This window comes from Vitis vinifera, chromosome 9 (assembly GCF_030704535.1).
Source record: "Vitis vinifera cultivar Pinot Noir 40024 chromosome 9, ASM3070453v1".
NCBI classification, from domain to species: Eukaryota; Viridiplantae; Streptophyta; class Magnoliopsida; order Vitales; family Vitaceae; genus Vitis; species Vitis vinifera.
In genome coordinates, this window is record NC_081813.1 from 8,391,851 (window position 1) to 8,417,072 (window position 25,222).

The 25,222-nt window shown below is 36.9% G+C and overlaps 2 protein-coding genes and 1 pseudogene across 2 annotated transcripts; 2 read left to right on the forward strand and 1 right to left on the reverse strand.

Annotated features, from left to right (window-relative positions):
- The first annotated feature begins 237 nt into the window (after window positions 1-237).
- LOC100266984 (pyrophosphate-energized vacuolar membrane proton pump 1) lies at window positions 238-2,876 on the forward strand. Its single transcript, XM_010656537.3, has 6 exons — window positions 238-374; window positions 444-530; window positions 613-943; window positions 1,409-1,818; window positions 2,125-2,185; window positions 2,304-2,876. The coding sequence occupies exons 1-6, from the start codon at window positions 283-285 to the stop codon at window positions 2,508-2,510; spliced, it is 1,188 nt and encodes a 395-aa protein (XP_010654839.2). The 5' UTR covers window positions 238-282; the 3' UTR covers window positions 2,511-2,876.
- Window positions 2,877-5,008: 2,132 nt separating this feature from the next.
- LOC104880274 (putative disease resistance protein RGA3) lies at window positions 5,009-9,966 on the reverse strand. The gene is made up of 2 exons (XM_010656535.3): window positions 7,049-9,966; window positions 5,009-5,252 (listed from the first exon to the last, which is right to left on the reverse strand). Exon 1 carries the CDS (start codon window positions 9,800-9,802, stop codon window positions 7,088-7,090), a length of 2,715 nt encoding a protein of 904 aa, XP_010654837.2. The 5' UTR covers window positions 9,803-9,966; the 3' UTR covers window positions 5,009-5,252; window positions 7,049-7,087.
- A 5,864-nt stretch (window positions 9,967-15,830) lies between these two features.
- On the forward strand, window positions 15,831-25,020 carry LOC100853122 (arogenate dehydrogenase 2, chloroplastic-like; annotated as a pseudogene).
- The last annotated feature ends 202 nt before the right edge of the window (window positions 25,021-25,222 follow it).

Genomic DNA, 25,222 nt, shown 5'->3' on the forward strand with positions numbered 1-25,222 from the left:
TGTAGTTTGGCACATGGGCACAAAAGGCGACTTGTAGTTGATTGCTTCCCTTCGTATGATCAAAATCTCTAAAAATCCTATTGTTCCACCAAATAGATGTATGCTCGTTTGCTATCAAATGGAAAAGGAAAACCTATGGTATATGAATCTGGATATTGTCCACAAAGGAAAACCTTAGGTTGTTCAAGTTTCTCAGGTCTCCTATTTGGCATTCATCATTATGATCAAAATCTAGATATTGCTATCGAATAAGAGAAACAGCTTATCATCTCCACTGTTCTTATGACTGTGGGAGTTGCAATTGTTAGTTGGATTGCCCTTCCATCATCCTTCACAATCTTCAATTTTGGCTCTCAGAAAGTTGTGAAGAATTGGTAAGGTTTACATTGTTAATTCCTTGGAAAAAATGGATATACATCTACTAACTCAATTTGGGTTTGCAGGCAGCTGTTCTTGTGTGTGGGTGTTGGTCTTTGGGCTGGACTTATTATTGGGTTTGTAACTGAGTATTACACTAGCAATGCATACAGGTATCTATAATCTCACTGAATTCCTGCCTTGTTATAGTCTTCAGCTTTCCTACTCTGATTCTTGTGTTTCTTTTATTTGCAGCCCTGTGCAAGATGTGGCTGATTCCTACAGGACTGGAACTGCCACTAATGTCATCTTTGGCCTTGCTTTGGGATACAAATCTGTCATCATTCCTATTTTTGCTATTGCAGTTAGTATTTTTGTTAGTTTCAGTTTTGCTGCCATGTATGGCATTGCAGTGGCAGCCCTAGGAATGCTGAGTACCATTGCTACTGGGCTTGCTATTGATGCTTATGGTCCCATCAGTGACAATGCGGGAGGAATTGCCGAGATGGCTGGCATGAGCCACAGAATCCGAGAGAGAACTGATGCACTTGATGCCGCAGGCAACACCACTGCTGCCATTGGGAAGGTAAATCACATCTGTAGGTTGGTTCTAATGTTGTCATTGAAAAGTGTCTTATCATCACATGCATTATGCAAGGTACAAATCCATGAAGGGTAAGTATCCTTAGCCGAAAGGCTCATCCTATCATGCATATGGCTTTTGACTAGGCCTATAAATTGATGAAACTCAATTTTTGAATTTGGAATAAAATATCTCAGTATAAATTTTCAGAGTGTGTAGAGGCGTTGTAGTTCATTTTTGTGTTAAACTAATGCCATTCCTACGAGCAGTAAGCCAGAAGGTTCTATTCACAACTTGTAAGTGGTGAGCTGCCTGTTGGTTATCTTAACTAATGTGAAGCAAACTCAGTCCGTACAATGCAGCTTTGCTGTGTAATTTGTTATTGAAATCTAATTGTGTACATTTCTTTTAGCTTCACTTAGCTGTTTGTAACTTCATTTTTTATGTTTGATTTACATTTGTTCTCAGGGATTTGCAATTGGATCTGCGGCACTCGTGTCTTTGGCACTGTTTGGTGCCTTTGTAAGTCGTGCATCGATCTCAACTGTTGATGTCTTGACTCCAAAGGTCTTCATTGGTTTGCTTGTTGGTGCAATGCTTCCTTACTGGTTCTCAGCCATGACCATGAAGAGTGTGGGAAGTGCAGCTCTTAAGATGGTTGAGGAGGTTCGCAGACAGTTCAACACCATTCCAGGTCTGATGGAGGGCCTCGCCAAGCCTGATTATGCCACTTGTGTCAAGATCTCTACTGATGCATCCATTAAGGAGATGATTCCACCTGGTGCCCTTGTCATGCTCACACCCCTTATCGTTGGGACCTTCTTTGGCGTGGAGACTCTATCTGGAGTACTAGCTGGCTCCCTTGTTTCTGGTGTCCAGGTAATATCATGATCATTAAATGTATAATTGGAATTTCATGGTTTCTGATCTATTAAAAAAAAAAAAGTAGTTTATCTTAAAAATATCATGAATTATGCGAAGAAAAGTCAGGGTTGAATTTAAGTTAGTGAAATTTGGGAACAAAATCTTGTTAGGTGTGTTTAGCAATATAGACATGCATGAGTAGTCAGAGACTTCGCAAATTAACAAAATGCTTATCTGAAGCACTTTCTAGGAGCTTTGTTTTTGGCTGTTAATTGAAATTTTATTTTCTGATTTGCTCTTTTGGATGTGTGCTTTTAACCGATAGCAATCTCTGCTTCTAACACTGGCGGTGCATGGGATAATGCCAAGAAGTACATTGAGGTAAGCATACGCTGAAGTGAGGCTATAGGTGGTTTCCTCTCTTGGCCCGTGTTTACTGTTATTATTGCTTTGACGATATTATTCAATTGAGTGGTAATTTTTGGAATTTTGTTGTTAGGCTGGTGCTTCCGAGCATGCAAGGACGCTTGGCCCAAAGGGGTCTGATCCACACAAGGCAGCTGTGATTGGTGACACCATTGGAGACCCACTGAAGGACACCTCAGGCCCATCGCTCAACATCCTTATCAAGCTCATGGCAGTGGAGTCTCTCGTCTTTGCTCCCTTTTTTGCCACTCATGGTGGGTTGCTTTTCAAGATCTTCTGAGGAATGGGATGATGAAAAATACATGGGCAAAGGGGTGATTAGCCCTTTTTTCCCCAGTATTTATTGGGCACCTCTTACCAATTCATCTAATCTCCATATCCATCCATCCCCACATTGTGGGTTTTTCAAGTTGGTTTCTATGTTTAGGGAAATATTATTTTTGAAGGGCTGATGATGATGATGATGATAATCATGATTGGTAAGGGAGGACAGGCAAAATGGTTTTAACTGTCACAGAAGAGTCAGGATGGTAGCGTGTTACTTTTCTTTATACCTCTTTTTAGAACAGCTCTGTTCCTAATTTCCTTGTAACCTTATCCTTTTTTCCATTAAAAGCAAGGAGAACATGTTCATCAATTTTGGGTATTTTGGCTGTCCATTAGTGTGGAGCTTTGTAGTTTTTGTTTGGGTTAAATGCGTGCAGGGCCTAGGTAGATGGAAAATGATGCCGGTCTTTTTAACTCTTGGATTTTAGCTTTATCATCTCCAAATTTTAAAAAAATAGATATATAAGGTATGTTTGTTAAATGATGTCTAACTGTTTTATTAGTAGTTGATTTTAGTGAATTATAACTTTTATTAATAGTTTATTAATAGTGATTGAGACAGGCATTGTTGACCTCTCTTTTTTTTCTTTTATTTCCCATTGCTTCAATTCATCCAAACGTAAAATAGCCAATTCCTACAGCTTTGGGAATACTGTTGATGATGATCCCAAAAACTCACTACCTATGTATTGCACACCATACATAAAGCATATATCCAGCTTCTCAAGGACAGGCGGCTGCCCCAAAGGAGGCAAACATGGACATCTTAAGCAAGAGTCGAGGTAAAGTATTTTCAGTTGAGCTAATGATGAACCCATCATCCAATTGGGCCACTCTCTATCACTATAATCGAATATACGTAGAGATTTCAAGTTTGGATGGGGTTGTAGAGCTTCAGCCACACCCTTGGTCCCCTCCTTTCTACCAAATTCCAAATCCAAACGTTGGAGGATTCTTATTCTTCAATTCTGCTTTTTCTGCCTCCCCAGCATCTTTCACTTCATCCAACCCTTCAACGGAAAGACGTCCTCTTAGGTTGTTCAAGTTTCTCAGGTCTCCTAGTTGGCATTCATCATTGCCATGACTACTCACAATGAAAACATCCAGTGTCTGAAGAGAGCTTAATCTTCCAATTCCTTTTGGTAAGCCCTCTAGAGTACCATAACTTTCAAGATGCCTCAACTTTTTCTCCACTCCTCCCGTGAAACGCTATGGTACTGAACAATGACCGGCATTGCTCATTGGACAGTTCTCCTAAGGGTTGCTTGTACGTGGTTCCCATGATTGTAGAAACGTTTTCGTTTCGTGTGGTCACCAAAATTCTACTTCCCGGTGCCCCACCCTTGAGAGAACTCTCTACTTGTTCCCACAATTCATAGTTTTCAGTCCAAACATCGTAGCACAAGTAGGAACTTCTTATCGGCAATAAGTGTGCGAATTTTTTGTTGTACAGCTTCCAGCTCATGGAAACCAGAAGACTCTTTCTGGAGGGCTTTAAGAATAGCTCTAGAAATCCTCACTGGGTCAAAAGGATCAGACACACAGACCCACACCCTTTGATGGAAATAGGCCTTCACCTTTTCGTGGTTGTATGCTAATTGAGCAAGAGTTGTTTTGCCGATCCCTCCCATCCCAACAATGGAGATGCTTTCTCGAGAACTCCCAACCAACAGCTTCTCTATTATAATGCCAACATTATACAATTAAGTACCCTTTGGAGTTTCCCATTTTTTTTCTTTTAAATTAGAAACTTTTATATAAATAGATATCTGGTATAATAAATATAAATTTACTTCATATTTTTTAAATTCATTTTAAAAAATTTTAAATTTTGAGATAGTAAATTTTCTTTAATATTTCAATTTGTTAAATTATTTTTAAATTATCAGAGTTCTTATATCTTATATAAAGAAACTACTATTTTCTAATTTTATAAATAAAAAAAAAGCATTTTATAAAACTAAAAAGTGTATCCAAACAAACACTAAGAGCCTGTTTGGTCATTTGATTTAAAAACAATTTTTTGTTTTTAAATAACAAAAAACTATTTTTAAAATTTTCTAACATTGTTTTATCGTTATTCTCTGAAAACATTTTTTAAAACAAAGTGAAATAGATAACAATTTTTAGAAAACAAATAAGAGTTGTTTTCACCAATTTTTAAAAACAAAGGAAAACATGAATCCATTTGATCATGTTTTCCGAAACTTGTAATTAAAAATTATTTTTAAATTAAAGAATAAAAAACAGTTTTAAAAAATAAGTTTCAGAAAACATGGTCAAAGGACCTTAAGTGACTTGATAATACCTCACATTTATTAGGCAAAGCCCCCTCTAGGAGAAAATTTTTGTTGGAATCATAACCAAGCATTTGAAACCTTTGCATTGAAATTTCAAGAGCATCCCACTTCATCCATTAGGTTAACAATAGATATGTCCTTACAACAAATCAGAAGAAACATCATGCATGCATGCATGTAAGTTCCCATCATTCGCAAACCATTTATGTTGTAGGAAATAAATCCAAACAATAAAGTTGAAGTTTACACATTCTTACATATATAGGCAAACCAATGAAAGGGGAAAAGAAAAAGAGAAAAAAAATTTACAAATCACCAATTTGAAATTGATTCATAGACAACTTCACAATACATAGGTGTTGGGAATTTTCTCCTCTTTATTTGAACTTGCTTCTCTGAAACGAAAAACAATAAAATTAAGATGGAAAAGAGATAAGGAAAGTCAAGACATAAATAAATATCAAAGCTTGCAAGTAAAAATGACAAATAATAATAATAATAAATGATGCCTTTGGATATAATTTTGAGACAAGAATCAAGATGGTCTTTATTGATAAGTTTTGAAATTTTCTTTGCAATATTTTGAGCAAATAATCTAATAGGTTAGGGTATTAAAATATTAATTAGTTAACATTTAGATCATGTTTTTCATTTGTTTCATTTCTCATTCATTATATTTGAAATATTATTTTTTGGAATAAGAAAAGGAATAAAAACTTCATCACTATGAAAATTAAATCTTACTCCTGTTGGAATTTTGGTTTCTCTCTTGTATGTAGTAATATGATTCACCTTCGTACCTATCTTATTTTTTATTCTCATTCCCATAAATAGAATTCAAAGAAACTAAGTTGTCTAATCAAGATATCAAAGATCAGCTTCACTTGGAAACACTTTTAGTTGTCTAATTAAGAACCATAAAGAAACTAAGGGGAAAAAAGTAGTAGGTATTTTACACTATAAATATCCTATTTGATAATATATAACTTTCATAAAATTGAATTTTAATTATCTTATATCCAAATTCAATTTAACAAAGTATTAAAAATATAAAAACCATTATCATAATTTTAATGAGTTTTTGTTAATATTTTAGATATTAATTAAATATATAGGATTTTAAATTTAAAAATAAAATTATAAATATTTTAAAAATCATACATATGGAATCATTTCTTTTTTATCATTAAATACATCTAAATTATATTTTTCTATGAAATATATTTTCAGTGTTATATATTATTAATTTACTGTCGAATATTACAAATTATATTATACATAGATTATTTAAGAATAACAACTTAAATAGATGTATTATTTCTTGTTTTATAATCTTTTTTAATTCTTTTCAAAATATCCATCGAAGTCGATATATTTTATCCTTAACTTTTAATAAAATTTAACGGAGATATTATAAGAATGACTAACAATCAAAGGGGAATGTTATAAACTTGTAGAAATTTGTGAATGTTACCATCCTTGTATTAAACCTTTCAACTATTCATATAACCTTCATAACTATAAAAAAATATATTAATTTAGTCATTATGATTATAACCCTATAAGTAGAATTTGGGTTTTTAGAAAGAGATAATTTAGAGTTTACTTTTTCAGAATTTCTGCTTTCAGTTCTTCGCTCTATTTTCTTTATTTTTACAATTTATATATATACCCATGGGCCTGAAACCTGATCAATCATTGCGCCCATACCACCAGAAAAGGGGAAACACTAGGCCCATGGCCCAACAAAAGTCTACTCTAAGCCGAAAACCCCCAACTCCACCAGAAAAGAGGGAACACTAGGCCCATGCCCAAGAAAAGTGTACCCTAAAATGGAATTTGATAATATATAACATTATATAGTACATATAGAGTCTAAAGATCACATAAAATCTCTTCTACACGGTTGTTGGAGGTATTTGATCATGTAACAAAACACTTTTAGAATAGAAAAGGTTTCAAGTTTTTTTGTACAAAAGGTTTTCATTTTTATTTCTCTTATTTTGCAAGGTGTAGATATTATAGGATAAACACTTTAGTAACAGCGTAGATGTGCCAAAATGGACCTATGGATACAACATAATAATGTTTTGCAAAATGGAAAGCTTCAGAAAAAGATTATTCATGAAATACATTAATGTGTGCGATTATGGATGCAATGGAAATGAAAACTAAGATAAATTCAAATTACCTGTAACAAGAGCGACATGAGGTGAAGCGTGATGACCATTCAGTCCCGTGAATATTCGACTTCGACTTCTGGGATATGAGATATTTTGTGTCGATCCTCTCCGATATCCTTTCGATAGCGTCGTTTCAGAATAGGAGAACCTGCGATGTCCAATTTCTGCAATGGTGTCCTCTGGAGCACGTGGTCCGGCAGTCCCTCCAGCTTTGGGCAGCCTCTCATAATCAAGTGATTGAGACATGGCATTATTGACCTCTCTTCTTTTTCTTTTATTTCCCATTGCTTCAATTCAACCAAACCAGAAATAGCCAATTCCTTCAGCTTTGGGAATACTGTTGATGATGATCCCAAAAACTCACTACCTATGTATTTCACACCATCCATACCCCATATATACAGCTTCTCAAGGACAGGCAGTTGCCCCAAAGGAGGCAAACATGGACATCTTTTACAAAACCAGAGGTGAAGTATTTTCAGTTGAGCTAATGATGAACCCATCATCCAATTGGGCCACTCTCTATCACCATAATCGACTATACCTAGGGATTTCAAGTTTGGATGGGGTTGTAGAGCTTCAGCCACACCCTTTGTCCCCTCCTTTTCACCAAATTCCAATGTCAAATATTGGAAGTGTACCCTATTCTTCAATTCTGCTTTTTCTGGCTCCCCAGCATCTTTCACTTCATCCAACCCTTCAACGGAAAGACGTCCTCTTAGGTTGTTCAAGTTTCTCAGGTCTCCTATTTGGCATTCATCATTGCCATGACTACTCACGATGAAAACATCCAGTGTCTGAAGAGAGCTTAATCTTCCAATTCCTTTTGGCAAGCCCTTTAGACTCCGAGTATAATTTTCAAGATGCCTCAAATTAATTAGTTTACCCATTGCATGTGGTAGTTTCTGAAGACTTGAACATCCTTCAATATTTAAGGTTTGCAAATTATATAAATCACAAATTGTTTCAGGCAACTCTCTCAAACTTTCACACCATGATAGATTAAGGTATCTTAAGTGTATCAATTTTCCTACCTCCTTAGGAAGTTCCTCAATCCAATCATTGCTGCTCAAATCCAATGCCCTAAGACATGTCAAATTGCCTAAGGCTTCAAGAACTCTTGAATCGAATGCTTCCTTAGCCAAGAGGGTGTGAAGATTCTTCATGTTACAAGTGGAGGCGAAATTAGGGGTACTCTCTCGGACAACTAAGGTGGCATGACGAATCTTTTGGAAGAATAAGTCCATACTCCCCTTTTTTTGGTTGTCAACCTCCACAATAAAGCATTCATTCTGAGTCAAAAATTGAGCAAAATCATGCACTATATCATGCATCTCACAACGTATTATATTACCATCAGTATCTTTTTCAAAATCTTGGAAGAAAGACCGAGCAGCTAAATATTCAAAGTACGTTCTCCCAACCATCTCCATCTCTTTTCTCCCATCAGATTTGAGATAGCTTTGTGCCATCCACAACTTGATCAGCTCAGCTCTCACAATAACCGAGTCTTTTGGAAAAACAGCACAAAATGAGAAGCAGCGTTGAATTGCAGGGGGCAGATCATAATAACTCAACAACAAAGCAGGGGAAATATCTCTCTCAAACTCATCTAGCTGCCATACTTCACTATTCAATACGTTCTTCCATTCTTCCTCGCTATTTTTTATGCGCAAGAGGTTCCCTAAAGTTTTTATAGCGAGGGGCAAGCCCTTGCATTTGTCTGCTATTTTCTCACCAATTTCTTTTAGTTCTTCCTCTTTCTCCCAACTACGCTTTTCAAAGAAAGCTATTTGATGGAATAATGCCCGAGATTGCTCCAAAGACAGCTCCCCTAAGGAATGCATGTATGTAGTTCCCATCATCTTAACAACACTCTCTTTACGTGTGGTCACTAGAATTCTACTCCCTACAGCTCCGCTGGTGAGAGTGTTCCTCAGTTGTTCCCACAATTGATGGTTTTCGGTCCACACGTCATCTAGCACAAGAAGGAACTTCTTTCCGGCAATACATGTTCGAATTTCTTGTTGTACAGCTTCCAAATCATGGAGATGACAAGGCCCTTTTTGGAGGGCCTCAACAATAGCCCTACAAACTCTGAATGGGTCAAAAGGATCAGAAACACAGACCCATATTCTCTCATCAAAATGGGCCTTCACCTGTCGGTGGTTGTAGGCTAGTCGAGCAAGAGTTGTTTTGCCCATGCCTCCCGTCCCAACTACGGAGACGATGTGGAGGCCAGATTTCTCTAGACACTTCTTACCCAACAAATGGTCTAATATCATTTTTTCATCCATATCCCGACCGTACACCTCTGAAATATCAATTGCAGAGGTAGTTATAAGTCGCTGTGGTCGCTCCTCACTCCTACTAGAGACAAAATTAAAATCGGTCCGCTCACTTGCAACTTGCTTGAAACGGATGAAAGGGGAGGGCATACAGAAGCTTACCTTCGTCTTAGACGTGGAAGCATTTTCAACTCCCTCCATCTGGAATTGAAAAATAGCAATGCTCCACTCATCCAGCACGTCCATCATTTCGTAGGCCATGTCTTTGAGCCTCTCCAACCAACCTTGGACAGATTTTTCCTTCACTTTTCTCCTCTCGGCATCTTCAAGAACATCTCGGACGGAGAGGAGTGTGTTTTTGAGACTTTGAATTTCGGATTCAACACCCGAAGCCAGAGAAACTTGTTCATGAATCTGCTGTTCAACAACCGAAGTTAAGCGTTCCAGCACAATAGAAACGAGGGTATCAGCCATGGGGAGGGTGAAGAAGGTGGGATTGATGAATGAAGAGGAATGGAGGATGAATAAAGGCCAGTGAGATGAAGAGATCAGATCTGCAGCTTTGGAGGTCAACCCTTTTGGAGGCCGGTGGGGCCAGAGGGATGCAATATCGAGGCTTTGGGAGCTACTTTATTTGAATTGTTGAGCTTTTTGGAGCTTTGCTTTATACGGTTTGTATTATTTGAGGCTAGTGGGGCTTCTTTATTTGAATCATCAAGGCTTGCTTGATATGCATGATTGAGGCTGGTGGGGTCATTAAATAATCGTACATAGCTTTGAATCAAAATCCAGATAAATTAATCCCATCATCTGACTGAATATTCAGCATATTAAAATAGCCTTCATTCAATTATTATGGCTCCTTACAATTAAACTAATTAGTAATTAGCTTTAAATGCTTTAAATTTTAAAAGTTTTAGTTCAAGGACAATTTTGATATTTAAGCCCATTATTGTCCTTTAAAAATTATGAAAAGAGACTATCCTTCTCAATAATTATTACATCTAGCCCACCTTATCCTATAATTTTTTTTTTTTTTTTTTGTTGCTTTTGGCTTATTAATGGTAATCTTGGCATTTAAAAAGAAGACCTTTAAGAAATTATGACATTTTCAACCTACCCTTTACAACACTCACCCAGGTTAATTTTTTTTACCCCGCCCACCCTAAATGATAATTTTCCCTTTTTTTTTTCTCTTCTAAGATTAAAGTTTCAATAGAAATTAAGATTAAGATTATAATTGAAATTGAAGTCAAAACTAGGATTAATGTTAAAATTGAAAATTAAAGTTATAATTATAATGAAAATTAATTTTAAAATTAAAATTAAGACTAAGATTAGTAAAGTCAAAATTAAGACTAAAGTTAAACTTAAAGATGAAAACAAGATTAAAATTACTAAAATGAACATAAAAATTCAATCATACAAATAAAATTTTCTTTTCATTTATGAGATTAAAATAAAAATCAAGATCAAAACCATCACATAAAAATTAGAATTAACATTAAAATTAGAATTTAAATTGAAATTAGAATCAAAATTAAAGTCAAAACTAAGATTAATGTCAAAATTGATATTAAAATTAAAATTAAAATGGAAATTAATATAAAAATTAAAATTAAGTTTAAGATGAGGATTGAAATTCAGGTCAAAACTAATATTAAAATTAAAGTCAAAGTTAAGACTAAAGTTCAAGCTAAAGATTAAAACTAGAATTAAAATTACTACAATTAACATTAAAATTGACATTGAAATTAAGATTACAAATTCTAATTAAACTAAAATTAGAATTAAGATCAAAACTAAGATTAAAGTTAAAATTAAAATTAAAAATCAAAATCAAAATTATCAAAGAATATATATATTCTTTAATTACCTAAATAATACATATTTATTATAGTTCTTAATCTTATTTAATTTTAATTATTATTTTTTTATTATATATATGAAGTAATATAAATAAAAAATATACTAATATAAGTTCCTCAAATAATATATATTATATTATTTCATAGTAACTTTACTATCATCAAAACATTAATAACATACTGTGGACCCCGCATTTCGGCTCAATGCGTTTCCCACTCGAATGGCGAACTTGATTTTTGTTTCTGAAAAATGATATTTCTTGATTAAGAAAAATTGACTTGGAGTCGCCACTTATTTTTGTTTTATTTTTAAAGGGTAACAAAATAAGAAAGAAAACCCTAAGTGTGACTCCTTGTTTTGGAAAAGGTGGTCTGTGAAAAACCTGATCGGGCTCGGGGGTCAGGTTACTTATCGGGAAGGTACGGTACGGACCATAGCACCCCTCTAAGTCCCTAAAGTCGGGTCTCTACTAATACAATGAAACAGACGTGGCAATCAACGAGAAAGTCAATGGATACTTACCTAAATCATACACAATATGGGAATCAAAACACGCAATAGAGATTGACTAGAATGAGAGTGGATGCGTACCTCGGCCACGAGCCACAATGCGCTATCAAGAAACGGGATTAGTGCACAATTAATGAATACAAAATATAGCCCATACATATCGAAGTGCAAAATGAAGATCAGACAAAATACATCAAGTGCAACAGTTGACAATCGAAAGGGATCAAACATCGAGCCCCCACCAAGGCCCAATTTATGGTTCATGAATTAGTGTTACAAATTTTGTGTTCTAGAATTACGAATAATTTATCTTTGCTTACGTAGAATCAAGAAGATCAGAAGATTATTTAAAAACCGAAATGGAATTAAAACTATTCGAGTGAAAACAGGATTCTTGGAATTTATTTGAAAATTGGAGTCTTGGGAATTAAATTTAAAAGATTAGAGCTCCGGTAATTAAATTGAAATTTGTTAAAGAAAATGAGAAACAGACTTTAGGAAATAGAACTGCGAGACCATGGACTTTTGAAAGTTGAATTTGTAATAATAGTAATAATAAAATTTTGAAAGTTTGAATTAATGATAATAATAATAATAAGGTTTTGAAAGTGTGAATTAATAATAATAATAATAATAATAATAATAATAATAAGACTTTGAAAGGTTGAATTAATAATAATAACAATAAGATTTTGAAAGTTTAAATTAATAGTAATAATAATAATAAGATTTGGAGAGTTCGAAATAATAATAATAATAATAATAGGATTTTGAAAGTTTGAATTAATAATAATAATAATAATAAGAAATGAACTTTGAGAAATTAAACTGCGAGAATATAGATTTTGAAAATTGAATTAATAATAAAAATACTAATAATAATAAGAATAACGAGATTTGGAAAATTGAATTAATAATAATAACGACTATGGTAATAATAATAATAATAATAATAATAATAATAAGGATAATAGTTAATAATAAGATTTGGGAAATTGAATTAATAATAATAATAATAACAATAAGATTTGGAAAATTGAATTAATAATAATAATGACTATGGTAATAATAATAATAATAGTAATAGTAATAATAATAATAATAGTTAATGAGAATAGTAATAATAATAATAGTAATAATAATAATTAATAGTAATAATAATAATAATAATAATAATAAGGTTTTAAAAGTTGAATTAATAATAATAATAATAATAATAATAATAATAATAACAATAATAATAATAATAGGAAATTGAATTTGAATATTTAAGTAACAATAATGTAAATAGGCTTAGGACAATGGTTAGGAATGGGCTTAAGACAATGGCTACTTAAATTGAGCCCTTTAATGGGCCTAAGGTGGGAAGAAGTTTCAAAGAAAACTAGTGGGCCTTGGGTGCAACTAACAGTGCATTTAGAGGTGATTCCAAAGTGGAGAAAGGCCTTTAAATGGTATTCACGGGCCTCCTGGCAGCCCAAAGAAGGCGCAACACGCACATCACTCCTGCAAGCAAGCAATTTCCGGCAACTCGTTCTTGGTGCTCCTATTCCACGGCCCCCCTGAGTTGGAAGCTTATTCCTGTCGACCCAGACAGCAACAAACGACGGACCACCAACATCTGAGGTGGCTCAGATCTCGGTCTTCGCCGTCGAAAAAAGATAGCTGATGTCCGCCAGAGCCAAATCATGATCAGTCCCATTCCTAGGCCCGCCAACAGGAAGATCATGCCTGCAATGCTGGTTAGGAGCAGCGGCCGCCGTTCGATCCTCTCGAATAAGGAAGTGGCGATAAGGATGAAGCGGGTCTTGACGAATCCGACGACGACGGTGGCGAGTAGCTGGTGTTCAGAATTGATGCAGCGGCGCCGAGCCCAAAGGTGGCTCCGACGAGGCTCGTGAGGAAGGAAACTGCTGCTTAGCTGCTGCCCATTTTCCAGCCATAGGAGAAAGCTCACACACGGAGAGGTTCGAGTGGTGACGGGTATGAGGATGTAGAGAGAGAAATGGTGGTGAGGGGTAGGTTAGAAAAATGGGTATGAGATGAGCTTTAGAGAAAGAGAGAGGGAGAGATAGGTTGAAATATGGGTGTTAGAAGGTGGACATGATGGATGATGCGTGGGAACCAAGGTGCATGGAGAATAGCATTACCATGCATGGCCATGCATGGCCATGCGAAGGTGGAGGGAACGAACGTGGAGGGCACCTAAAAGAGGATAGATGGGTGGGGTGTGGTGTAGAGAGAGAGTGTAATGGACGAAAGATGAAATGGGTTAAAGGGTCTGAAGAAGGTTTAGAGTGAGAAAATGGGCTTAGTGGGGCGGTGCGATGGGTAGAGTGGGTGGCAACGGGTATAAAGATATTAGAGAGAGAAGTGGGTTGCTTCAGGCTTGTTTCATGCAAGCTGGGAGGCACGTCACTCACATTCTGGTCAACATCCAGCCTAAACTTCCCATGTAGAGTATGCACTTCATTCACATCATTTGTTCTTACTGACCCAAGAGATTGGCCTGCCGATGGCTGGTATACGTGAAGCTTGTAGTTCCATTGAAGACGGGAAGAGGGAAGCGCTGGTGGGACTGCTAATGGTACTAAAACTGTGAGCGTGGGTATCAAGATCTTCTCTGCTAGCGCGACTGGGAGGATGCTCATGATAGTCACTATGTAGGACTTCATCCCTGGAACTTGGAGCTCATGAAAAAGACTCGGATCTTGATCTGGAAAATTATCTTCAGCGTAAGCTCGAACCATTAAATTCCGAGTAATTAAGTCAGATTCAGACATTGTTGAATATTGCATAGGCATCACCATGAGGACTACAACCTCTCAAGAAACATTGATAACTCCGAGATGCGATTTTAATGTAGCGATTTTCATTCTCCTTCCAGCCTCACCCAAACTAACCAGAGATTCACAGGTTTTAAAATAAAATAAAACGCGCGTGGAAGAATGAGAAAACAGAGGGTAAAACAATGCAAATCTCAAGAAGCAAACAAAGAATATCCCATGACAATTATATTGAGCCTCATTCCAAGTGTAAATCCTTAGGCTATGGGCCGTGGAAAAACGGAGAACACAAACACGATTCGAATGAACCCATACGCATGATATCTCCAAATGAAATCAAAGAACGAGAGAATAGCAGAGCAAAACACGTTCGAGCAGTGAATGAAAACTAAAACCCATAAGGAAAATGCATGAAGGACAAATGTGATGAGAAATATGATCAGAAAACTTACGAGGCTAGCACCTGGGAGGGCTTATTCTCAAAAAAACAAATCAGGAAACCCGTGGGTTTTTTCTTGCTCCTGCTACCCTGCTACCATTCTTTCCAGACCTCCCCACTGCCCTCCTGCCCTCTGCCTCCTTTTCTTTAGCTTCTCCTCCAAGCCATTTCTGTACCCCGTCCCATCTGCCGTAAAAAAAAAACCTACCCATCTCGTCCTATGGCCGCCCTGTTTTGGCTGCCACCCCCAACTCATTCTCGGGTTCTGAAGCCGAGAGAGAAAAAAGAAAAGCCAAAAGAAAAAGCAATAAAATAATAATCCCAAAAAAAAGGAAAAAAAACCTGCTACCGCTATTGAGGGGGTCTACACATACTAATTAATAATTAAATAGATCATATAGCTATTTATCATTGTTACTAATATTACAACTTAACAACATTGTTCAACGATAAAATCACTCAATTCATTAGGAAATAATACAATCAATGATGAAAGTTTTTTAATCAAAGAATATGGATAAAAAATTATATTTTGTGATGCAATTTTAATTTGCCTATAAATTTTCATTGGAAAAATCATATTTTCTTGTAGAAATAATACAATCAATGATGAAAGTTTTTTAATCAAAGAAAATGGATAAAAAATTATATTTTGTGATGCAATTTTAATTTGCCTATAAATTTTCATTGGAAAAATCATATTTTCTTGAAGTGTAGACAGTAGTAGCAAAAAAAAGTCACATTTGTAACCACACCACTATAATTATTATTATTTTTTATATTTTTTTTATGGCCTAGTTGTTATTAAAAAAATTTTAAAATAATTATTTTACCTTACTTTTAATTTGGAACTTTAATATAACAACAAAGTGGTCACTTATGGTTAAAATTTTGAATAATGAAATTATTTTTTCATCTCTCGACTTTCAATCAAATATTTGTATTTACAGTGGTCCACTACCCAACACTTTGTGACTATAAATTCCCCAAATGTGTCAGCACCTTCACTCCGTTGTCTCGTTCGACTCTCTCTCTGCGCCTCTTCAAGATGCTCTCCTTCCCTTCCTCAAAATCTTGCCCAACTGCAAAACCAGTGTTTCCGAATCTTCACTCATATCTCTCAGATTCCTTTTCTGGATCCCAATCTTTCTCTTTCAACCCACAAACTGGATTCAACCTCCACCCGAAATCTCTCCAAATCAGAGCCATGGAGGCCTCCCTAGACTACCACTTTGGAACCCAATTGCAAACCCATATCAAAACACCAACAAGCCTCAAAATCGCAATCATTGGGTTCGACAACTTTGGCCAGTTTCTAGCAAAAACCTTCGTCAGCCAGGGCCACACCGTCCTCGCCCACTCTCGCTCTGACTACTCCGACACGGCTGCTAAGCTCGGCGTTTCCTTCTTTAGTGACCCGCACGACCTTTGCGACGAACACCCAGAAGTGGTGATGCTATGCACCTTGATCATTTCGACAAAATCCGTGCTCAAATCGATCCCATTTCATAGACTACGGCGTAGGACGCTATTTGTGGACGTTTTGTCGGTGAAAGAATTTCCAAGAAGCTTATTTCTCGAAATCTTGCCTGAAGAGTTCGATATCCTCTGTACACACCCAATGTTCGGTCCGGAGAGTGGCAAAAATGGGTGGGTAGGCCTTACTTTTATGTGCGATAAGGTCAGAATTGGAAACGATGATCCTAGAATCTCAAGGTGTGGGAGATTGTTGGATGTTTTTGCAAGAGAAGGGTGCAAAATGGTAGAGATGAGCTGTGTGTTTAATCAACCATTATAAATCCAAGAACTCTACATAAGAATCTCATGTTAAATCATATAAAGAAATGTGCCTGAACGTTTTATGGAATGCGAACATACTGAATCCAGACTAACCTGAGTTCATTGTGGGTGTAGATGAATAAGGTATGGATCTTCTAAGGCTGTAGAGGGCTATCCACCTTTTAGTAATCTCTTTGATGATGGGAGCAAGAGAGAACGAGTTTTGTTCTTTATTCAAAAGATGTGATCATTTGAAGAACAGACACTTACCCTTTATATACCCTCCTGCCTTAGGGACCATACCCTTTGGGTTATTGGGCCTCACAAGTCTTAGCCCATCATCTAAGGCCTGTGATGACATTGGGCTCTACACATAAGGTTACCCATACTCTAGATCAATCAACAATCATATATATATATATATGGATAGCTAAATCCTGAATAATGGTTAATATGATGTGAGTCCACATTTATTCTAACAATCTCCCACTTGGACCACATATATTAGCCAACAATGTTCATGATAATACTTCATTGAGCTCATCTTTGCTATCCTATTCAAATATCCTTAAACAATCTGGTCTACTAATTATGCTAACATAGCATCAAAGCGGCCTTCATTAATCACAATTATAACTAAACCCATCAATGATCACAACATTAACAAAATTAGCAACATGGATCAAGTATGGATGTGTAGCATGGAAATTACATAGAATGTGATATTTAATATGTTTATTTCCAATTGGTCCTACTTTATGACTAAAAATAGTCAAATTCCACTTTCAACACTTGATGCTAAACTGCTTCTGAAAGTCATCATTTCAATTAAGAGTATTCAAAGACAGTAGTCTTTAAAAACAAGGTCTGTACAGATAATACAAACATAATATCACATCAAGAAAACAAACACAAAATCTAAATACAAACTCCCACTATACTAGCACATCATCAATGTGTACAACACCCATATGTGTGACATGCTCATGATATACTTTGGGTGGCAAACCCTTAGTGAGTGGATCCACAATCATGGAGTTTGTGTGTGGACCCACATTTTTCACGTGCGTCCCCACTCGATCGGCGAGACTCGCTTTTTATTTGTGAAAAATTAATTTTTGGAAAAAGTTGGAGTCACCACTTATTTTATTTTTATTTTAAAGGGAAAATAAAACAAGAAAGAAAAACCCTAAAATGTGACTCCATAATTTTTGGAAAAAGCGTGTCTTTGAAAAACTCGAGTCTAAGTCTGGGGATCAGGTTACCTATTGGGAAGGTACCTTTAAAAGGTAGCACCCCTCTAAGCCCTATAAAGGTCTCTACTAACTAAGTTGACGGAAATATGACAATTAATCGATTGATCATAGATACCGAAGTAGGTTAGGTGATTTCAAATATTGCATGCTTAAAAAGAGAACAAACCATAAGAGAGAGTCGAAGTGCGTACCTGAACGACTTCTCAAGCGCTATCATGAAACATAAGAGTTAGTGTAGAAATCTATCACACAACATGTGTCTTATCTGGGCTAATCTAGTATATATTTAAACACCTAAGAATCACATCATGCATGAATATAGTCACCAATAGCATACGTGTCCATAGAATTCTCGAAAAAAGGATGAGAAGGAGCGTACCTGGATAGCAAGCTAAAACGCCTTTACGGGAAGCAAGGTTAGCCCAATAACAAATATAAAACAAATTCAAGCATATCTCTAAGAGGAATCAAAATCAATTAAATACCAAACAATCATCTTTAAAATCAATATTAGTGAAGATATCAAGAATGTAGGACCACCCACCAAAGTCCATATTGCTTTTGCACGAATTGATTCAATGAATTCCATTGTTTGGAATCATGAAGTTTGTTCATGCTTATTGAAAATCGGTTGAAAATCAAATAAAATAGTGAAAACGTGTGCCGGAAGGAAAATGGCAGCAAAAGGGTGTTGAAATCTGGATTTTATTGCCTAGAGAAGGTCTAAAGATGAATTTTTCAAAGTTGAGAATGTTTAGTTGAACAATGATTCAAAAATTCAATTTAAAACAATAAGTTCCCAATCAAAGAAGCGAATAGAGGAGAAGGTGGAACGTCGGCCGGATAGAATGGCGGCTGTGAGATATCCGGAGAGAGTAGGATGTCGGCCGGATATAATTGCGGCTGTGAGACATCCGGAGAAAATGAGATGTCGGTCGGATAGAATGGCGGCTGTGAGACACCCGGAGAAAGTGGGATGTTGGCCGGATAGAATTGCGGCTGTGAGACATCCAGAGGGTAGGATGTTGGCTGGATATAATGACGGCTGTGAGATATCTGGAGAGAGTAGGATGTTGGCCGGATAGAATGGCGGCTGTGAGACATTAGGAGAAAGTGGGATGTTGGCCGGATAAAATTGCGGCTGTGAGACATCCGGAGAGGGTAGGATGTCGGCCGGATAGAATGGCAGTTGTGAGATATCCAGAGAGAGTAGGATGTTGGCCGGATAGAATTGCAGCTGTGAGACATCCGGAGAAGGTAGGATGTTGGCCGGATAGAATGGCTGCTGTGAGACATCCGGGTGGAATTGGTGAGAATTTCCGTCCGGGTGGAATGAGCGATGCCATAAACTAAGAACCCTCAAGAACTATGGTAACCTCTGCATCTGTTTAACTCCAAGAAAAACCGTTTTACACAACCTTTATCAAGTTCCCAACTTTCTCAGAATGCTCATGGACTCCATATCCGAGAATACCAAGGTAAAGAAAGGGAAGAAACGTAGATACAGAAGCACGCAAAAAAGACCAAGAAAGAGAAGAAAATAAAACAGGGGAAAAGAAGACAGTCGGTGGGTGTTTTAAAGCCAGATTAGGACACAAATGGGGGCAAGACCCATAACATCGAATTCAAAGGTAAACTTATATTCAGATTGCTTTCGGATGGAACCAAAGACATTAAAAGGAATATTAAAATAGCATAAATATGCAAGCAAACTAGTCTCAACTAATCAAATTGTGGCCCTTGCGTCCACACCAAATGACAAGAATGAATCTTCAGAAAACTAAGAAGTCAGGAAAGATTGAAACTGAATGGTGAAATAGCAAAAATCTGGAAACATACATGCGCGTTCTCCTCTCCAATTGCTTGGTTCCAAGCTACTGTACCTTTTCTCGACTGAGAAATCTGCTCTCAAACCTTTTTCCGTCCACCAATCTTCTCCCTTCCTATACGTATTTCAAGTCCCTCTCTTCTATGCCTCCTTTCCGACGATCCTCTCATGCACCCCCTGTTCTTTTCCTTTTCTTCTTATATTCGTATCAGCCTCTCAAACTCAATATGTTCAAGAGAATCCACTTTCCTTTCTTCTATTTCCCTTCCTTTTTCAAAAATCAGAATGCTCTCTCTCCTCTCATGCAAGATATTCTCTTACCATATGTATGCAGCCACGTTAATTCATTTTTCCTCATAAAATATTTCTCTTACCTTTTTGAGCGCACGTGCCTTAGTGAGAGTTGAATAGCAGCCCATATTCTTTTATCAAACAATAGAAAAACAAAAATAGAGAGAATAAAAACAAAAAGAGTTAGCAATCTTGCAAACTATCAAATATTAAAATAAAATAAAAATAAATAAAGTAAAACAAAATAGTTGAATAAAATAGTCAATCCTATGCGGGCCATGCAAGTCACACAAAAAGTGAGTCTAAAAGTGCTTACTGGGCCAAGTGTGTCTAAATGGGTTTAGAGCGGTGTCTAATGGGCCAAGTGTACCTAAAAGCTATCCTAAAAATGAACGAAAAAAAGCCTAAGTCTAAATTAGGGCTGTCAAGAGTCACAATAAGGGGTCAGATAATCTCTCAACCAAAATCTCCGAGGTGACTCAGAAAAAGGTAAGTTGTACGAGTAGTAATGGGCCACCAAGGAGTTATTATGGAGCATTAAAAATGAATTTAAAGACATGTGCTAAAGGGACAAAATTGAGGGTGTACATTGTGCTTATGTGTTCAATTGATACTTGAAGACTTTGAACTCTTTCTTTCACAACCAAGAACTTGATGTCAATGTGTTTAGATTTTGACGAACTTCGGTTGTTCTTAGAATATAATTTTACAGCCTTATTATCACAGTTGATTCTCAATGGTTTCTCAATCCCATCAATAATTCACAACTGAGTGATAAAATTCCGCAGCCATATCCCATGGTTTGATGCCTCGTAGCAGACTATGAATTCTACCTAACATTCCAACAATGTACGCAATATACAGACGCATATAAACTTGTGCATACATGAGACTTCCTACTGTTGAGGCATAGGGAAACCTCTCCATATCCTTTTTCTCAAGTTCATTTTTCGGACATTGCTGCAAACTAAATTTATCGCCTTTTGCCACAAGCGTGTCTCCTGGTGCACAATTGCTCATGCCAAACCTTCTTAACACCTTATCGATGATCGCCTTTCATTGATTTCATCTCATCCTTCATGGCTTCTATCCACTTTTTAGAGTCAGAACTTTGTTTGACTTGACTAACTGAAATTGGATCATCTTCCAGACCCATGTGAAACTCATATTCCTGGAGATATATAACATAATCATCTGAAATTGTACTTCTCCTTTCTCTAGTGGATCTCCTCAGTGGCACTTGTACTTGAGGTTCTTGAGGTTGTTGAGTTACCTCTTCATGAACTTGAATTGGTTCCATAACTTGAGTAGGAGGAATCCCAGGTGTGTCTACAATCTCTGTTATTGGTTGTACATTCTGGATAGTGTCATCAATCATAATATGACCATGTCCAGTTGTAATAATAGGAATACTACCAGATTCCTCTTCAAAGACCACCTTTCTTAATGATTCTCTCCCACTTAACTCAACATCCTCAATAAACTTAGCATTGCCCATTTTAAAGAAGGATCTAGTTGAGGGGTCATAAATAAATATCATGCATATATGAATAAATAAAAATTTAAACATATATATATATATATGCATGTGAGCCTATTACAAGATACCTAGCACAAACATTAATATTCAGTATTTGGAAAAAAATATCAGTTTGTAATTGTTATCCTTTGACAAAATTAATTCATAAATATTGACAATAAAACCGAAGCAATATGCCTATCTTTGGACTGACATACAACAAGTAAGATAAACTTTATATGTCACATATTTATGACTACTTTATTTATTATTATATTAAAATAATCTTCATTTGGGCCGATTATTTTAAATAATAATAATAATAATAACATGTTTAGATATTATAAAATAAATAAATTATGTAATATAAGTTACTTTGGCAACTAATATACATTCATTTATTTTAAAAAAAAAATATTAAACACAAATGGAGCATAAAATGATGGGAAAATTTTCCGATCCATCTTATATAAATTAAAAACTGAGGGTCCAAGGTTGGACTGCAAAAGAAGGTGGTCCACCATCTCCCTAAAATTCTTGTGCATGCAGCACCAGCTTGGTAGCAACATGGCTTCTTTTAATAGATTATCAAATAGTCAAAATGTTTACCAAATATGCAATTTAAACAAAAAATATACTTTAATAGGGACTTTACAGCCTGAAACTTTCGCATCCCTCAAAAGGGCAATCCCCAATCCCTTCTTCTATGGTGTCCAGAAATGATCCAACTAGGACTTAAAAAAAAAAAAAAAACATTCACCCTCCACCAAGTAGCCTTCACATAGACTAAGGATCAACGGAATTTTATCAAGGATTAACAAACCTTTATAACTGAAAGTTCATTGGTGGCAGAATCCAAATTGTCACCCTGCCTGAGTTTAGATACCATATAATAATTTGGTACCCATGCATCATAAACATGGATGCACAATAACCATTTTTATAGCTATCAAGGTATATATGACAATAAACATGTGCATAAATAGACACAACTCAATATGGGAAATATGAAGTGAACCTGGGCATATTAATTAATAATTTTTATTTTTATTTGTTATATTTTTATTATTTTATTTTATTTTTATTTTTTATCTTATCTCATCTTATGTAGCCCCAAACAACCCAAGGTCGTTTGCAACCACGTCACTCTTGGAGCGGCACCAGTAGCGGTGCCGGAGTTGTCCTCGAGCCACCGATGGCGAAACGTTGTCGCCATCACCGGAATGGTGATTTCCCATTTCCAAACGACGGCGCCACCACCGGAATGACATTGTAACGGCATTGCTGGCAAGCAGCCCTACCTGTGGCGCGACGCCGTGATGAGCAGATGGCGTTTGGAGTGCCTGAAAGACGCCTTAACGGTGTCTTAACGAGGCTTGGAAACGACGCTGCAAACGGCGCCTGGTATGGCGCCTGAAACGTGCTTTGAATGGCGCCTGAAGTGGCCTTGAATGCGCAACCAACTGGTGCAGTGAAGCGCGCCTTGAATAGCGCTTGAACAGCGCCTGGTATGGTGCCTAAAGTGCATTTGAAACGACGCTCTTCACCGACATCGGATGACCCTTGAATGACGTCTTAAACTCCTGTAAGGAGGCCTGCAACAACGCCTTCAATACATTATATATATATATACTACAGCCCAAAAGACCTAAGGTCCCCTGTAACCGAATCATGCGTAGCACCAAAATGGCATTGGTAGGTGCAACTCCGCCAAACGACGTCGCCGATAGGGGATGACGCCAAAATGGCGTCTTCACTGCGTTTTGATTGGAAGTGACGCCAAACGGCATCTTCGACTGAAGTGACGCCAAATGGCATCTGGAAATGACGCCTATACGGTGCTTGTAACGGCGTCTAGAACGGCGCCTGTAACGGCGTCTAGAACGGCGCCTGTAACGGCGTCTAGAACGGCGCCTGTAACGGCGTCTAGAACGGCGCCTGTAACGGCGTCTAGAACGGCGCCTGTAACGGCGTCTAGAACGACGCCTGTAACGGCGTCATTGGAATGCTTGAAAACGACGTCTCTTGAATGCCTGAAACGACACCAAACGACACCTTTTTCGAGCACCAGACAGGCGCCAAAACGACGCCCCTCACTGGTGTTGCAAGCATCACCCCCATCACTGGTAGTGGCGCCCAGATGATGCCATTTTCGCGCTGAGGTTCATCTTTATCCTTGCTGACCACAGCGCTATTCCCTGCTCTCCTGAAACCCGAATCACCACCCTCCCTAATGGCCTCCGAATCGCCACAGAATTTCACCTCCTAGGTCGTGCCGCGGTTGTTAGTGTCTGGATCTACTCCAGAAGCCGCTTCGAGAGCGACGCCACCAACGACATGGCTCATTTTCTGGAACGTATGGTGTTCGAGGGCACAGAAAAGAGGCCGGCTGAGGGTTTTGGTGAAGGAAATTGAGAGCATGGCAATCCCTTGATGATTTAAAAAATCGCAATTTCTTAATGATTTTAACATGCTGCTCTGATACCAATTGTTTAATCAACCATTATAAATCCAAGAACTCTACATAGGAATCTCATGTTAAATCATATAAAGAAATGTGCCTGAATGTTTTATGGAATGCGAACATACTGAATCCAGACTAACCTGAGTCCATTGCTAAGGCTGTAGAGGGCTATCCACCTTCCAATAATCTCTCTGACGATGGAAGCGAGAGAGAACGGGTTTTGTTTTTTATTCAAAAGATGTGATCATCTGAAGAACAAACACTTAGCCTTTATGTACCCTCTTGCCTTAGGGACCATACCTTTTGGGTTATTGGGCCTCACGAGTCTTAAGCCCATCATCTAAGGCCCGTGATGGCATTAGACTCTACACATAAGGTGGCCCATACGCTAGATCAATCAGCAATCATATATATATATATATATATATATATATATATACGGATAGCTAAATCCTGAATAATGGTTAATATGATGTGGATCCACATTTATTTTAACACTGTACAGATCACGACAAGTACTCAGCGGAGTCTCAGTTCATAACCCACACAATGGGGAGGGTTTTAGCGAGGTTCGGGTTATAATCAAGCTCCATTAACACCAAAGGGTATGAAACATTGCTAAAATTGGTGGAGAACACAGCGAATGACAACTTTGATTTGTACTATGGGTTGTCCATGTACAATAATAATGCCATGGAGCAGCTGGAGAAGTTGGAGTTGGTCTTTCAGTCTCTTAAGAGGGAACTTTTTGGGAATTTGCAGTCTCTTTATGGAAGGAAGTTGTTTGAAGGAGAGTGAGAGGAGAGAGACCTGGCGCAAAAGCTGCTCCTTAATAGTGTTTTGGATTCTTGGAAACTTACAACTCTTTAGTTGGTTTGTTTATCATCTGGAGGAGTGCAAATGCAATAGAATTATTGAAAATCAAATTTCATTCTTATGATTTATCATTTGTTTTTACTCTAATGGCTTGGCATGAGAGAATTAGTAATTTTTAATTAACAATGAATTGGTAATTGGTTTGAGAGATTTCAAGAAGAAAATTGGTAAATTTTTTTTTTGTTTAAATAATATAAAAAATATAAGGAAAGAAAATATTTAGGTTATATTTAAGAAATAATTGATAAAAAAAATGAAATAGTCCTCATATTTATGA

Bases quoted from the DNA above. Each gene is read 5' to 3' on its own strand.
- LOC100266984 (XM_010656537.3), top strand. From the start codon at position 283: ATGACTGTGGGAGTTGCAATTGTTAGTTGGATTGCCCTTCCATCATCC. The intron at 944-1,408 runs GTAAATCACATC...ATTTGTTCTCAG, and splicing joins CCACTGCTGCCATTGGGAAG to GGATTTGCAATTGGATCTGC. The intron at 1,819-2,124 runs GGTAATATCATG...GTGCTTTTAACC, and splicing joins TCCCTTGTTTCTGGTGTCCA to GATAGCAATCTCTGCTTCTA.
- LOC104880274 (XM_010656535.3), bottom strand. From the start codon at position 9,802: ATGGCTGATACCCTCGTTTCTATTGTGCTGGAACGCTTAACTTCGGTT.